At 35.2% G+C, this 17101-nt stretch overlaps 1 protein-coding gene across 2 annotated transcripts in view; it reads right to left on the reverse strand.

The window, feature by feature from the left end:
• The window catches only part of SLC5A7 (solute carrier family 5 member 7), a 29811-nt gene extending 13294 nt beyond the window's left edge, over window positions 1-16517 (reverse strand). Inside the window, exons 1-6 of one of the 2 annotated variants that reach the window (XM_037150416.2) lie at window positions 16397-16517; window positions 14622-14850; window positions 9571-9684; window positions 8667-8822; window positions 4466-4614; window positions 637-780 (exon numbers count right to left, since the gene is read on the reverse strand). In XM_037150416.2, the coding sequence (XP_037006311.2) occupies window positions 637-780; window positions 4466-4614; window positions 8667-8822; window positions 9571-9684; window positions 14622-14799 (741 nt within the window). In that variant the 5' untranslated portion in view covers window positions 14800-14850; window positions 16397-16517. Of the gene's footprint in view, window positions 1-636; window positions 781-4465; window positions 4615-8666; window positions 8823-9570; window positions 9685-14621; window positions 14851-16149; window positions 16238-16396 lie in introns of those variants that run through there. The other variant, XM_053665263.1, reaches the window with a different exon arrangement.
• Between the last annotated feature and the right edge of the window lie 584 nt (window positions 16518-17101).

The raw sequence follows: 17101 nt of genomic DNA on the forward strand, positions 1-17101 counted from the left end.
ACAATGTTTTACTTTATAAAAATCTGTATAGTTAGCAAAATCACAAAATGTGTCAGGTTCTTCAGGTTTTTCACTCTTCCCTCAACTTGCAATTTGCCTTTATCTCTCATGTGCCCACCTGCCACTGCTAGCATCTCTGCCCCAAGATTCTGCTCATTCCCAAGTCACCTCTGGCTGTCCAGAGCTTCATTCCTTGAGGAGGCCTTTCCCAATTTATCTCATATACTTATGGCCTAGGACACCACTAACTTCCTTTCTATATAGACACTGAGTTAATTAGTTCTGAAGAATTTGGCTTTTAACACCTAATTCAAAATACCAAAAAAAAGCCCTTTTAGATGGCTTGGCTCTCAACTTGGTGAAGGTATCTGGAGATAGGACAAGGTGCTCCTTCATTTACAGCACAATGGAAATGTGTACACACCACACATAATACCATGGGTGGTATCCCTTTAAAATCTCATTTGCTCTCTCCACTTTGACACTGTAAATCACTCCATTATTCCAATAGAAGTAGTAGGCTCAGAAATGGACATGAGCCAGTAGGTGAAATTTACATATAAACATTAAAATCTTAAAAATGCATTTGATATTAGGAAAAATTAGACTGTATTTCTCAGGTAAGATACCACTCACCAACAACAGAAAACTGTCAAGCCAAGTGTAGACTTCAAATGATTCAATGGTCCCCAGCCAAGGAGCCTGGTATTTGGTGTGCATAGCAGTGAACCCAATGTTGGTAACTGCAGGGTGTGACATTGCAAAAGGGACGCTGATCCACTGTAACCAAAGAGTGACATTAGAGTATTAGGCAATGATTTTTAACTGTTCGATATATGCAAGTCATTTATATGACATTTATATTTTTGTTTCTTTTATTCTTATAGACCATATATTTCAGTAATTCCTCTTGTTCAGACAGAGAAGAACCTGAAATCATGTTCTATGTGGAACATCATGAAATTGTGACTTAGAAAAAAAAGTTAAAGTAACTAACTGCCTTGGCCAGTGTGGTTCAGTTGGTTGGAGCATCATCTTGAACACCAAAAGGTTGCAGTCAAGGCACATGCCTAAGTTGGTTGCAGGTTTGATTTCCTGGTCAAAGCACATGCCTAGGTTGCCAGTTCAATCCCTGGTCTGGAAGCTTATGAGAGGCAACCAATTCTCTCTCTCACATCCATGTTTCTCTTCCTCTCTCCCTGACTCCTTTTCTATCTAAAAGGCAATGAAAATAATGTCCTCAAGTGAGGATTAAAAAAAGGTTAAAGTAACATATTTTTTACTTCTGTTTAATTATACCAATATCAACTATAGGAGAAGTCACTAGACCTTTGGGAAGAAAACATTAAATTTGAGAACATACATACTTATATAAACTTTTTGTGTTTTCTTTAAATTATAAAAAGTTATCCACTCATTAAAGTGAAAAGGAAAGATTTGATTGAGAAATGGTTGAATGAAACAAAGCTTCAAGGGTGAGTCCAGTACCCAATTGGTAGAAGAAAAAAGAAGGGACAGATAGTCTATGGAACAAGGCCAAGAGTAGAACATATGGTGTGTGTTTGTGTATGCATGCATACCTGCATGTGCACATCTGTTGGGTTAGAAGGTTTTCTTGGAGGGAAGTGGTTCTGTGAAGTAGGAGACATAAAGATAGATATGCGGAGAGAGCCTTGAATTGTAAGCTAAAAGATTTGTATCTTCTTTTGTTGGCAATTCAAAGCTAGAGGACTTTCCTCTAGGTTTTAAAAAATATTTAGAAGTAGAAATTTCTTTTTATTTTAATATCACAGAGGTGAACAGTCAGTTACAAAAAAGGGAGGAGTCAGGAAGAGTAGTCAGGTGGTACTGATATAATCCAGATAAAGTCCCGGGGCTGAGTAATTATATTAGAAATGAAAAGACACTGGTACAAAAAGCAAAAACCCATGAATACAGATTCAATAGTCTCTAGTTAGATCAGTAAGAAACAAGTAAGAAGAAAGAAAAAACTAACATGTGAACCTCAAGTTTACAGTTGTAGGATGATTATAAAAATCTACAGAATTATAGACTTTAAAGACAGAAGATGGTTTATTCCATAAGTTGATTAATTATAGATGAGGGGGAACCAAAAAACCCAGAATTTATTAATAAAAACTGTGTCTTTATTCTTACATGTTTAAACTTCAGTCACATTCAAAGCACTCCATATGATGCAATACAACTTTCAAGATGCTTTTTTCACTACTCAGAACAGTTTTTGAACTCGTTAATTTTGATTAACTTGCCTTGTAGTGCATCTGTGTTTTTTTATTTCACCTCTTCCACATAGGCACAATGTTTTCCTTTGATGACTGTTTTTCATTCAGGGAAACCAAAAACAGTCATTTGGGGCAAGATCAGGTGAATAGGGGGGCGGGACAGGAGTGTCATGCTGCTTCTGCACAAAAACAGCTGAACACTCAGTGTGGTATAGGCAGGTGCTGTCATAAATCACCCAACATGAAATAGGCAAGTGTACTTAAAGTCTTCAAAAGAAAATTCACTAAAGCTGAATACAGACTCTCACAACAACACCAGCTGGTACACTGATGCTGATGGGTTCCTAACACACTCACCAGCAGAGGAAGCATGTACTGCAAAGTTGCCCTCCACAAAACAATTCTTATTTTTTTAAGGGGGGAGGTTTCCCTCATATGTATATGTAAGATTTGAAGCTTAAAGAACAAATTGTATTTGGGCTTTTATTCTAATTTAATAGGGCCACAAATAGTGACAAACAGAACTTTATTCCTTCTCAGTTTAGCTACATTTTGCAGCAGAAAACTTCTCTAATACATATTCTTACATAATTTGCCCTGTCATGTTCATAATAGCACATTTAATCTATGCACTTGTGTGTTTTAAGTGCTGGTCTCATACAAAGCAATACATCATAAATAAATAGATTCAACCCCTGGAAGTGTGTTTCTTAGAATGCCAAATGCATTCCTTATGAGAGCTGTCATTGTCTAACTAATCTTACCTCTAATATTTTGAACAGGTCTTTATTTCTGGAAGTTTATGATGATGCTAAGAGAATTCAGAATTTCATTCAGCACTGTCCACTTTCTTTTGCATATTTAAAAATAAAAAAGTAAACCTCCTTGAGAAAGTTAAATATTTTTGGATTTGACTAAAATATAAGTGAGTAAAATTCAATCAAATGCAAAAAATGACTAAACTTAATTCTGACTGTAATTAGTTCTTTTGAATTTTCCTCCGTATATTAGACATGCTAGAAAGTAAAGAACAAACACAAATGAGTATGAAATTAATTCTTCATTTTTCCTTTTTAAGTATCTAGTGTAAACACTAAAAGTGCCCAAAGTTTTTCATGATATAAAAACAAGCAAACAAACAAACAAGGAGAAGCAACGCTGCTTTGATCACTTGATCCGTGATGTGTGGTTTTAGCTCGCTCTGTCCATGGCCCTTGCACAGAGATCATGTACATGTATGAACCCCTCACAGCTCCCAGCACAGAGTGTGCATTCTATTTTCTTTATACTCTCTTAGGTGTTGTGTTAGATGTTAGATATTATTATATGCATAATTACAATTGTCACATTTTAAGGTATTAATTTGCAAAAACTAAACATTGACTAAAATGTGTTCACAACACCCAAAAGTGCTTTTAGTTTAATACTAATAATTTCTTGTCTCATAATCGTACAGTACATTTTATTTAATAAAGCACAAATATATTACCTAATTTAACCTGGGGTGTATATGCAGTACATAATACTCTTTTTAGTGCCTCACATAATTAACCTTTTTCCTGTTTTTTAGATCCCAAATAGTAAATTAATATTGAATTAATATTGAAATAGACAGTATTTTCAAGGGGATAATTTCTATGACTTTTGAGCAATCATAGAGATTAATTGACACTAATATAAAAAGAGAATAAGGGCATAACACAGGTTAGCATCAAGGTTTAAATTTTAACATAGAGGAAAGGGTCTTGTCTTCAAACCTCAAGGAAGATTACACATTAAGTTTCCATCAGACGTAGACTTCAAAGAAAGAAAGACTTAGACTTTTCTGGGAATTAAACTGAGGAAACACTTTTCTGGCAAAATCTAACAAAACTAGAATTTTTCATTTAATCAATTTATTAAGAAATATAATATTTCATGATATACAACTTACTATATATTACTTGGAATGAAAAATAACACTTCTATTAGTTTTTGCTGAGTTAGTATAAAATGCCCCATTATCTTTTACATAAGAAGAAAGTAAAAGAAGGAAGGAACAGAGAGAGGAGGGAATAAGGAGGTAGGTGGGAAGGAGGGAGAGAAGGAGGAAGGAAAGAAGGACAAATAGAAAAAAGGGAGAAACGTAGAGAGGGAGAAAGAAAGAAAGGAAGAGAGGGAGAGAAGGAAGGAGGGAGAGAAAAAGGGAGAGGGAGAGAAAGTCTGTGAATGGCCTCACTTACCAGGCCTATGAAAATACAAAAGAGCTGAACAACATCCGTGTAAGCCACAGAATAGAGACCACCCACCAGGGTGTACAGAGTGGCGATGAGCGCAGAGACGATGACAGAAGCATGCACATTGATGTCAATGATCACACTGATGGTGGCTCCTAGAAGAATGCAAATAAGAAATTGCTATGGTCAAGGTACTCAAATGGACTCCATGTTTTAGGCAAAGACATATTGAAAGTTTAGTGACAGCATATATTTGTCCCAGTGTCATGTGAAATGTGACAGCTAAAGTTAGTTTTCATATTGAAAATTTTAAATTTCAGTAAATTGACTATGCATATACATGCATATATTTAAAAATTCTTCTAATTTAAAAATTAGTGCTTTGCTAACTTATTTATGTAAGGATACCTGCAATTTATGATATGATTTTAGAATTCCATGAAATACATGAAATTTAATTATAAAAGAACTTATATTAATTCTACCAACTATTGTAAACTCCAAGTTAAATATATGCAATATATTTACTCACATCTATGAGAAAACAACCCTTTATCATAAGCATAATAACCCATTTTTACATTTTACAATTAATATTCATCCTCTATTTTGCATAAATTCTGACTCCTGCTACCTCTTATTAGATGGAAAATGGTATAAGATACCAAGGTTTGAGAAAAATTTGTAGGAGAAAACAAAATAAAGTTGGTAAATTGCATCTATAATATTTTTCTCTCTCAACTCTGTTAAAGTTTTATTATTTTAATTTTATTTTATTATACTTTAATTTTATTGATGGAGCACTCCTATTTTGCTCATAGTACATCAATGTTGAAGAACCCTAAATTTCAACATCATAGTTTTAAGTAGTTTTCACCATCAAAATTTTAAACCCCCTTTCAAAATCAAATTTATGTTTTTCTTATTTTATGACTGTTTTGTGTTTGTGTCTGTATTTCCAATGAGGATATGATGGCATAGACAGTTGGACCACTGTGGTTCTGCCAGATCTGCATTTACTTATTGCTTTACAAACCTTTTCCCCATTGTTCTTGAAAGCTGTCATATTTATATTTCATATTATTAAACGCAGCAATGACAGCAATGTTAACACGAAAAGTCACACTGTGACTTTTTACTTGCAAATTTAGTTCTATTATCCCTCTTCAACTGCAGGCTAATAGTGTACGAAACCCACCAGAGATGAAATTCCATTAAAATACAAAATACTTTTCAAACAAATTTTTCTTAATGCTTTGGCTTTGGTAACAATATCACATTTTCTTTCTTGAGCGAAAAGCAAATTAATAAAAGGAAATGTCTGGTAAGGAACTCAAGGATGATGATGAGTTTATTATAAGTGACTATGGATAACTGAGTTGTTGTAGAGATATCGAACAAATTAGTTTTTCTAAACTTATTTACCTCATGTTGAAACTTTAGTTGGCCATTTTTCTTTTTGTCTAGTTCTTTAATGAAAACATTTTAAAGTTATATAGTTCATGACTTATAAACAGTGTAATTATTACCCTACCCCTTCTCAATACTGTCTATACATTAATAGTAATAAGATCCCTGGACTAGAGTACTAAAGATTTGGAATTCTAGTAGGTGCTGCCATTTGGTTTTAATTCAGTGGCTATAAAGAAGTCACCTATTTTTCTATCATTATCAAGTTTGGGATGAATATTTCTCTAAAATATTTTCCAAACAATTCCATCATTTGTAGTGAGTAAAATCAAAGTTATGCTTCTAGATTTGTTGTTAAATATTAGTTTGCTCAAATATAATATAAATATATTATAAATAAAGTTATAAAAATTCACTGAATTTGAGTTGTCAGAAATGTAAACACTATACATTTCTTTAAAAAGTTTTAAGATGCCCATTTATACCAAGAAGATAGTTTAAGATTCTCTTAAGTTTCAGTGATGAACTATTTACACTCAGGGTAAGGTGGTACTTGATCTTACATCTCTTTATTCTTAAGTATCCCAAGTTGTTTCTAATAAACATTAACTTTGAATTATATCCAACTATTATTTTTGAAAAAACACAGGTGTTAAAGGTAGACACACATTATCTTTATCAGATATGCATTTCAAGCAATAGCAGTAATGTTTTCATATATATTATTGATGTGTATGTATATGTAGAGAGAGATAAACATTAATATACATTACATAGACTGACATAATACACACTGAAGCAGACACACACAGAAGTAGACACACACATACAAAATAATTAACTACAGCAAAGTTTGGTGTTTAGTTATTATGTTTTATATTTCCAAAATACTTTAATATATTAGCTCATTGCCCTGGCTGGTATAGCTCAGAGGATTGAGCATGGGCCTGTGAAACAAAGGGTCACCAGTTTGATTCCCAGTCAGGGCACATGCCTGAGTTGCAGACCAGGTCCCCAGTAGGGGACAGATGAAAGGCAACCACACATTGATGTTTCTCCCCCACTCTTTCTCCTTCCCTTCCCCTCTAAAAATAAATAAGTAAAATATTAAAAAATAAAATATTAGTTCATTAATTCCATTTTCTCTAAAAGGCTCTGTTATTTAAATTGATCCTTATTCAGTGAGAATAAATATTTTGTATTCTGTAAGATATTCAGCCCACTCCTTTTGGATATCTTAGCAAGCAGCTTATCTTAAAACCAAAATTTTCCAGTGTTGAAAACAATGATAAATAAACTACAATTGCTTCTTAGCTAATGAGAGTCAGGTAACAAAGGAGGTATATTTTCACACATATTTTCATTAGAACATAAGTGCAGTGGTATTTGTGAAGTATTGTTATCTAGCACCATGCAAGTGCAGCATTTTTCACTGAGTTATTATAGTATTTTATAACTATAAAATTATCTTCTTTATTACATCAAGTCATTCCTCTATTTTGTAATTGGAGACCAAGAAAATAAGATAAACTTATACAGGACTTTGAGGGAGAAAGGAGTTAAAGGTAATATAAACTAATATATGATATTGTAGAGACCGAGTCTCATGATAATACTGAAAGCAGAAGACATATTTGTAGTTTACAACATGTAACATAGAAAGAAATTCATCATATCTTACTTTTGTTTTGACCACTGGATGTCCAGTTGTAGATTTAATCCCTTTATGTCCAATTGTAAGAAGATATAGAGAGAAACAAAGTGAATGTGTGGATGTCAAACATTGATAAAGCTTACTGAGGAAAGTCATGGAACTTCCAACTCTATCCAGCTTCCAGGAGGAACTCAACACTCAGTAGGATGACTTAGATTTCCCCTTGATCAAAAGGAAGGGCACTGACTCTGAAGATTTCCCATGATCCTGCTGAAATCTCTTGTTCCCTAAATCTTGTAAGTGGGCCAAGAACCCAAAGGCCAATAACAGGTTATCCCTAGCATTAATTGACCTTGGAAATGAGGTAGACCCTAAAGAGTCTAAGTTCATTTTCTAGATCTTAAACATGTCTATGACCCAGTACTTTGCCATGCAATGTGAACACATCAAGAAAGGATTTAACATTCTTTTTCATTTTCTCCTTCAAAGAAAACAACCATAGATGGTTTACTAATTCATTTGTGATAGGATTACAACTGGTAACAAGACACAAATCCTGCCTTCAAAAAATTTATAATATTTTTTGTGAGACTGAAAATTTGGCATGAAATAGAAACATAATCACACAAAGTGATAAGTCCTTTGAAAACAAAATTCTTTGTGCCCATAGGAAAGGCATTAGAAAGTTCAGGATGACTTCTCTCGAGAAAGTGACATCTATAAAAAGAGGACAGTTCTTGGTTAGCTAGGCAGATGTGAGAAAGAAGAGAGAACTGAGTCCAAGGCAGAGGGCTTGGAAAGTGTCAGAGGCAAAAGAGAAGGACTACAGTTATGAAAGAAGGAAGGAGGAGAGAGGAATGATAAAGAGAGGATCAGAGGCTAAGTCATGAGAAGCCTATGAGCCTGATTAAAAAGTTTGGTTTTAAAAAGGAAAGGGACATAATAAGGTTTGCATTTTAGAAGGACAAGTGTGATTACCACATGGATACTGTAGTAGTTATGCAGAACTGTAAGCAGGGAGGTGCATTAATCTTGGAGAAAGACGCTGGGGAGATTTGACCTGTGACCAATGGAAATGAAGTTTTGTATCTGATATTCAGTTAGCCAGAGATTCAGGAAGAGCAATGTTTTATTAGTTCTTACCTAAGGCTGAGAAGATGGCTGCTGCCCAGAACATTTCTCCCATTAGTGCAGGAATAAAGAGGAGGCCACCCATGCGTTTTCCATAGATCTGCTGAAATGGATCTAACATGGTCACATACCCCTTGGAACGCATAGGTTTTGCAAAAAACAGACCACCTAAAAGGAATAAAACAAGGGTTTATAAGAAAATAACAAATTCATAATGTAATATTCTTCATTATGCTGTAATTTCTCAAGGGAAATAAAATTTTAAGAACACTTACTTTATATATTGAAGAACCAGTCTGAAATAGTATCATGTGAATACAGAACCAAGAAGTGTTTAGCAATCAAAGGCATATTTCTTAATACATTTGTCATTGTATGCATCCAAAGAACAATTGAACGGTGTATCTGGGGCATGTATATTGAAAAACATGGACCAGCACAGCATTCACCAAAATGCCTTCATGCATCACCCAGCATAGCAAGTATTTAGATAGTTTGGGTAAGCACAGGATTTAATAAAAGTATTTTTAAGTACAAAAATAAGTTAGTAACACTCTATTATACATAATTCTTGACTTTTTATTAGTTTGATTTACAAAAACAAATTCAGGTACACTTTAAGGTGATTAATTTTTATGGATATATCCACACCTTTTTTTAAATAAAAAATCATAATGTTAAAAAATTACTGTTCTGACAGCCATAACATCAAGGAAGTTTTAATATATTCTGTTTTCAAGAGATCAAATATTCTAAGCACATGTTACCAAGTTCTGGTAGCAGCTACTTAAGATTTTTGGTAACATTTTTCTACAATAGTTATTTACATTGTTTGACTTTTTATTTCACTTTTTATATGTATTCCCATTCTTTGTGATTTACTGAGTCAGTCACTAAGATTTGAACTTTTGCTTACCTAAAATCAGACTAAGAGAATATCCAATTGGTGCCTGAGCCCAAGCTAGACCATAATCTGGTACATACACTGCTTCAGCTGTTCCGTTGATGTAACCTCCTCCGACCCAGGTCGCTGAAATAGAATGAAAACTGAGGGAAAGACACTCTCATACTGGTAATACCTTAGACCTGCTCATTCTAACACAGTGACTATTAGCCTCATGTGCCTATCTGAGTAACTGAAATGTGGATGGTCCAGATGAGCTGTTCTACAAGTGTAAATTACACACTGGGTTTCAAGGATGTAGTATGTTAAAAAACTTTTTAAAAACGACTTAGTTTGGAAAACTAAGTGTAAGATGACTCAATAATTTTTTGTATTGATTACATGGTGAAATGAAAACATTTGCAACATATTGAATTAAATACATTCTCTGATTTTCATCAATTCAACTATTCTTTGTGTTTTCTAAAGTAGCTTGTAGAAAATGTAATATTACATTTGTGGCTGTCATTATATTTCTTTTGGACAAGATTGCCCCAGATGTCTTCTAAATCTATTTAGTCATCAACACTTATCAACACTTTTAAATGGCATTATTACATCATAAAGTCTGAGATCATATGCAATATAGTATGTGACTTTATATTTTCAGTAAAACTACATCTTTGCCCCCAGCCTCCATAATATAGGTCAAATGTCTTTATTTTGAGGTTCTTCTGTTTTAATTGTACTGATTAATCACATTGATCATAACTATTGTTTTTAAAGTGTGTGTGTGCATGTGAGAACATGCATGCACAAGTGTAGTTGTGGGGGTGTGTACTTTTTATTAATAGAGTAACTTTAAATCATACCTAAGTTGTTTACTACTTTAAATTAAGAGAGTGAAGGAAGGGGAGAGATGACACTTATTCCGAGGTTAACTAAAGTGAGTTTAAATTACTTTTTTCTCACTCTCTTCCCAAGTACCCAGCATACACTTAGGACCTAGACTAGCATTCAGAAAAACATAACACGTTGAATGCATATCCACTTATAATTCTTTGTTCTAACCTGGCTCTTCTAGTAAGCTATTTAACATTTCATAGAGAATAATAAATGTTTTAGATGTTATTTAATAAAATTTCTGTAGTATAATAGCTGAAGGGCAGGTAAAGGAATCCCCCAAAACCCACATTTTGGTTAAATAGGTTTGAAGATGATATGCAAACTTTACCATTTTCCTTGATATTACAATATAATATTTGATTCTTGCTGAAGAACTAAAGTTAATGGAACACTTACATTTCTGCAGTTTATATATTTTAATAGTCAAAATATTTAAAATAATTCCTATGTAGAATTTGTGTAAAATCATAAGACATGTCAATTGGTAAGAAGCTTATCATATATGAATGAAACTAAATTCTAAGCTATGTCATCCAATTTGACTCTGAAAACTTTTCTACAATCTTGAAGAATGTAAGTAAAATTTCAAAATATATAAATACATAAAACTATAGAAAACAAGCTTTTCTGTTGTGTTCATGCCAAAAATCTGTTTAAAAAAATAAAAAGCAAAGAAGAGAAAAATATTTTGAAGTTAGTACTACTTTTAAAGGGTTAACATCAAAAGACCTCCCTGCAAAGGAATTTTAAGTATATTTAGATGCAAAGTTTCTGTACAAAATCCTAAAGTGGGCAAGTACATAATTAGGAGCCATTGTTATCTTCATAAGAGCTTCCGTGTGAGTGTTAACAAATAAATGCTATCATTTGTCTTTTTCATTCTAAGCCCTGCTGAAATTTTAATTTTTATTTTTATTTTTAATTGTTGACACTATTACAAATGTCCTCCATTCCCTCCCTTTGCTCCATCCACCCAGCTCCAGCTCCAGCTCCCATCCTGGCCTTCACCACATTGTACTCTGTGTCCATGGGCTATGTATATAAGCATACATGTTCTCTGGCTAATCTTTTCCCATCTCCCCTACCCCCTCCCCTCTGAGATCTGACAGTTTGTTCCATGTATCCATGTCTCTGGTTTTATTGTATCCATCAGTTTATTTTGTTCATTACCTTCCACATATCAGTGAGATCACATGGTATTTGTCTTGTTTTGACTGACTAAGCCCCTGCTGAAATTTTAAAGAGGGTTCCCTTACAGCAGCCTCACTGGGTGTGTAACTAAGACCTGAAGAAACAAATCCTCTCAGGTGCCAGACCTGAGACTTCATCTTCCATGTTTCTGCTAGCAACTGAAACTGCAATGTTTCACTGCATAAAAGTAAATGGTCTGATGGTCTTACAAGCACAAAGCTTATTAGTAATCCTTTTTTATCATGTAGGTCTCTTCTCCCTAGTCCAAAAAGAAAATTGATGCCTGAATGATCACAAATATTATAATATAGAGGTGGAGATTTAGGTACCTGTTATGGTTACAGTCCCTCCATTATCAAGTTAGTACCTTATAGAACAGAATTTGCGCTGCATGTTTGTATATTTAATGTCAGATTGCTAAATGAGAAAAAATGTCTATTAAACTATATTTTATTCTTTACCAAAAATATAAAATCAATGATCTGACAAGGGTTAGATAATATGGTTCAGATTTTAAATGAAATATAATATTGATCAAGATTATTTTCAGTTCTGAGAGATTAAAAAATTTTTAAACTGAGCTAGACCATGACTCATTATATAAAACATCATAATTCAATTTTTTCTATACAGTTTAACAGCCTGTAAGTGTAACAAACCTGTAAGAGAAAGCCAAATACCATACGATTTCACTTATATGTGGAATCTAATGAGCAAAATAAACTCCAAAGTAAAATAGAAACAGGTTCATAGATACAGAGAACAGACTGACAGATGTTGGGAAGGGTCTGGGGTTTGGGTGAAAAAAGTGAAGGGACTAAGGAAAAAAATGAAAAAATCCTCATAGACACAGATAAGAATATGGGGGTGGGGAAAGGTAGAAGAAGGTAAATGGGGGAATAAATGGTGATGAAAGGAGACCTTGACAAATCACCATGACACATAACTTTGTGTCATGAACACATGATACAATATACAGATGATGCATTATAGAATTGTACACTTGAAAGCTATATAATTTTATTACTAATGTCAATCCAATAAATTCAATAAAAATTTTAAAAAGAAGAGAAATAAATGGAATAGATTATTAAAAGCAGCCTATTATATTGAAAACATCACTCTAAGTGATAAAATAACAAATCTAAAATATATTGATGGACAAAATAGAATGTTAGAGTAATAAAGCATTATACTAATTTACAATGGACAAATTACTTTGATATATGACAGCTTATTTATTATCTTCAGTGTTTTTGAGTGAAATCAATGGGCTTTGTTTTCTCATTTTCTTTCTAATAGAAGAAACTTAAAGGAAATATAATTACAATGTTTTAATCTGCTTCAAATACCAGTATCAGATTTGAATCTTTAGGAAAAAAAGAAATACTATAATGAAAAATGAAAACAAAGACACAGAGTTGTGCTCACTGTCCATCAGTAGGCAGATACTAAGAGAAAAAAAAACATCTGAAAAGCCATGCTAAAATTTCAATGAATGAATTTTATTCTTTGTGTTTTTGTATTTATCTGATTTTGCATATTAGGCATCATAGAAAAGATTTTGCAAAATACAATCATTCCATTTGTGTGACTGGAAAAAAGGGTAAAGAGGGTAAAATATAGGGTAAAAAGGGGTAAAGAGGATTAAAAAAAGACCTCTTCACAACCCTGTACACTTAGAAAGAGATGAAGACAAACCAGCTAGAGGACTGAGTGTGCTAACGGGGTGGAGAGTTCCTGGGTGTGGCTCTCAGAAGTCCAGGGTTTGGCCCTGACTCTGGTCTTTGTTAACTATGAACTCTGTGCTCACAGCATTCAAATATAAAGATATTCAAATGAAACCATATACACTTGTCTAAGAGTTAACAAAAAATGTGAATATCTAAAAGAGAAATATATAGTCCACAAATTATTCTAGAACACTTTAGATTTCAGGTGGCCAAACAGGGATGTAGTCTTCACACATCGGTTTGGTAAGGTATTTCACACAGAGAGCAAATCATTTTCAAATAACACTTCAGGACTAATACTGAGCATCATTTGGATATGACTTATAACAGGATATTTTCCAATGAACACTCAGAGTTCCTTTCAGTATGGGTTATGTTGCTGATGTTTAAAAACCTATTAAGACCCTAAAGTGAAATATATTTTGTTAGTAAATATGTATTAAATAATATTACAAACATAATTTAAATTCTTTTTCAGAAATATTTTCAATGACTAAAAGATATAAATGAAAAATAATTCCTCTCTTAAACAGAACCACCTCTGGAAAAATGAAGATAGAAATATCAGCCCCTTTTGACACAGAGAAAGCTCAAATGGGAGAGAGCTGCAGATGGTGGCTGGGGATTACTTGATAAGGCATGCCATACATTTTTTTTCCTTTTATATTGAAGTTCCTGGAAATTTTACCTTTCAATGCTGTGAATTACTAACATGTGATTGTGTTCCTACAAGGAAATTAGTTCATGAAATAGGAGATTATGTTTCCAATCAGGGCATCAATCAATTTGGAATTGTGTTGCCCCCATATTGATCTATTGTTTAAAACCATCACTAATCTGTGTTCACTGATGCTCATCATTTAGTAAAAAGTCATAATTTCATTCCTATATTAATAAATGAGATGAGATGCTGACTTTATCACATTGATACAACACTTGTAAGACTAAGACCCTTTTGCATTTTCCTCCACCTCTTTGTTTTTACTAGTTCCACCCACTAAACAGCCCAGATAGCCCAGGTTTGTTTCATTAATATTCTATTCAATTAATTGTAAAATTGCTTTGTTCAGATACTATGGAGTTGAACTATTTAGTTTTTGTTTTAAATAAATGTAAAATATATATAATTATATATTATATATAATATATATGTAATGAACACAAAGAATCCTCAAAGGACAAAGAGTAACATTTGCTCTGTCATTCAGAGAAGTCAAAGAGGGAGGGCAGCATGGAGCTGAGCTCTGAACCTACCTGTCATAGTAAATCCACCCACCAGCAGACCAATGTCTCGACCACCAACTATTATGGCCTCACTGCGCTCTCCTGTGCTGCCACTGTTCTTGGTTCTCCAGGCAGCCCATATTCCCACCAGCAATATGAGAAGGTAGAACACGATGATAGCTATCAGTCCTTCCACATGGAAAGCCATTTTTATCTGGGGGTCTGGAATCTTCCACAGCTGGCTACTTCATTAAGATTTCTGAAGAAAATACAGTAATGCAATATAAACCAGCCAAGCACACATAGGTGGTGAGGAATACACCAGCTAGCTCATGAGAAATCATTTGCAACTTGAAAAAGTACATCAAAATCACATATTAAACTGGTAGTTACCAACAAGTGTCTATTATATTATTCTATCTAACGATATAGCATTGTTTTGAGCATTCAAAAAATTTAAATGCTTTGGAACAAATACAATCATAATAATTTTGTGTTTGATAAATTCTTTCAATATAAAATTAACTTTTTCTTGTATCTTAATTCAGCAATTCAATCAAGAAACTGGTTATAAAGAATATGTCTGTATTTGTTTTTTTGGAACTAACACTAAATCTAGAATTATTCAGTAAGGTAAGTATATCATAAAAGGCTACTCTGAGAATTCTAACAGATTCATTTATTCATTCATTTTTTATCTGTTCTTTCAAATAGTTTCAGGAAATGTTTCAAAAGTAAGCTGTAGTGAAAATATGTACAACATAGACACACAAAACAAGCAGACAAAACAAAAACTTTAGAAAAATCCATTCCAAAAACACATCAACTGCAATTTTCAACAAGTGCCTGTGATTCGAGTTTCTGTATCAACTAGAGATGTTATGTTTAACATCTTTATCAACCTTCTTCCCTATCCACTGTCCTTTGTTCCTCTCGGTTCTCCCCTACCCCCTCAATGGTATACACAAGAAAACGATTTAAAGATACACAAGTCCTTAAAAACATAACAGAGGGTCAAAGTATTAAAATCAAGACTCTTAGAAGATAGATGTCAAGTTTTAACGCCTTCACTTTTTCTTTATCCCCCCACCCTTCTTGAGATCTTGGCTATTTCATGTACCCAGTTCCATAAGCAGGTTTCTGGGGAAAACTAATATTTGTGCACGCAGGTGGTTATTGAGACCTTAGGAGAAAGAGCTAGCCTCCCTTGGATTCCGGGGTGAGCAAAAGAAGCCTCGGTGGGCTTGATGGGCTCTGCCTTTGTGAGAACCGAATGGAGAAGTTCTTTCTGGGCCTCGCCCTCCCTGGGGCTCCTCGGCCCCGCTATCCCCTGGGCTCCCCTGCCCATCTCTCCAGTGCTAGTAATTTCTCTCCTGTAACCACACTTTCCAGCCCCTAGCACCCGAGAACCCTAAGTGCCAGGGAGTGGATAGCCCGCGTGTCCCGATGAAGAGGCAAGAGAGCCGCTTCCCGTCAGCTCTGAAAATACCCCGTTTGGTGCCTACAGAGTCCGGGAGTGCAGTCTGACGCACCAGGGATTCCCCCATTCCGCTCCTACCTGGGGTGGTCGCAACACGGAGAAACAGTCAGCCAATTTGTCTGCTCCTCGGACCACCACCCCTGGGAACCGTGGTGGCTGGGGTCTGCAAAAGTGCAGTGGTGTGTGTGTGTGTGTGTGTGTGTGTGTGTGTGTGCGCGCGCGCGCGCGAGTGCGCAAGGGTGCTGGTGGGAAGGTGTGGGCGGGGGTGCAAAGGGGCGGGGGCAGGGCCAGGCTCTGGGGTAAATAACCCCGTGCAGCTCCTTACCTTGTTTCCCCAAGAACGTGGGTTCTGGTGGAGTTCATAGGTGTGGGCGCGGTCGGAGGGAGCCTGGAACTCAGCGAGGCTGTGATCGATCTCACTATTGACAAAAGTCCCCTTTATAAGGGCGGCGGGTGGGGGCGATCGTCAGAGCTCCGGAATGGACGTCAGAGGAAAGTGGTGCTGGGGCGCGTGCTGGGGACGCTGCCCTTGCGAGTAGAATGGGTGTGCAGGAACCGGGAACTGAGGAACTGGGGCCCAGCCTGGGCTCTGGGCCAGTGCCGCTGTGACTTCAAGGTCTCTGTCAGATGCAGCGAGTCCTGTCACTCCCACTTCCTTCCCCCAGGAAAAAGGGCGTGATTCCCTTAGGGTCATTTTCAATTCTAACTTCTGTGACTCACCAAGGAAGCAGTGAATGGGGGCACTGGGAGGGTCTCAGACAATTATGTTTTCAGGTGGAGCAAATGGAAGTCCTAAGGAGAGGAGGGGTCCAGTGTTCTTTTCACAGACTTTGTTGGAATAGTTTCTTGAGGAGCCTTTCACTGAGAGCGAAGAGGTATTCTTCCACTGCCTCTTATGGGCCGAGGGAAGGAACCTGGTTCTGGCTTCCCTAGTGATGAGTTACAGAGGTTACCAACCTTTTGGCATCTTTGAGTCACACTGGAAGATGATAGTTGTCCTGGGCCACACATTAAATACACAAACACTAAC

This window comes from Artibeus jamaicensis, unplaced genomic scaffold (genome assembly GCF_021234435.1).
Source record: "Artibeus jamaicensis isolate MK-2021 breed Jamaican fruit bat unplaced genomic scaffold, CSHL_Jam_final contig_399, whole genome shotgun sequence".
In the NCBI taxonomy this organism is placed as follows: Eukaryota; Metazoa; Chordata; class Mammalia; order Chiroptera; family Phyllostomidae; genus Artibeus; species Artibeus jamaicensis.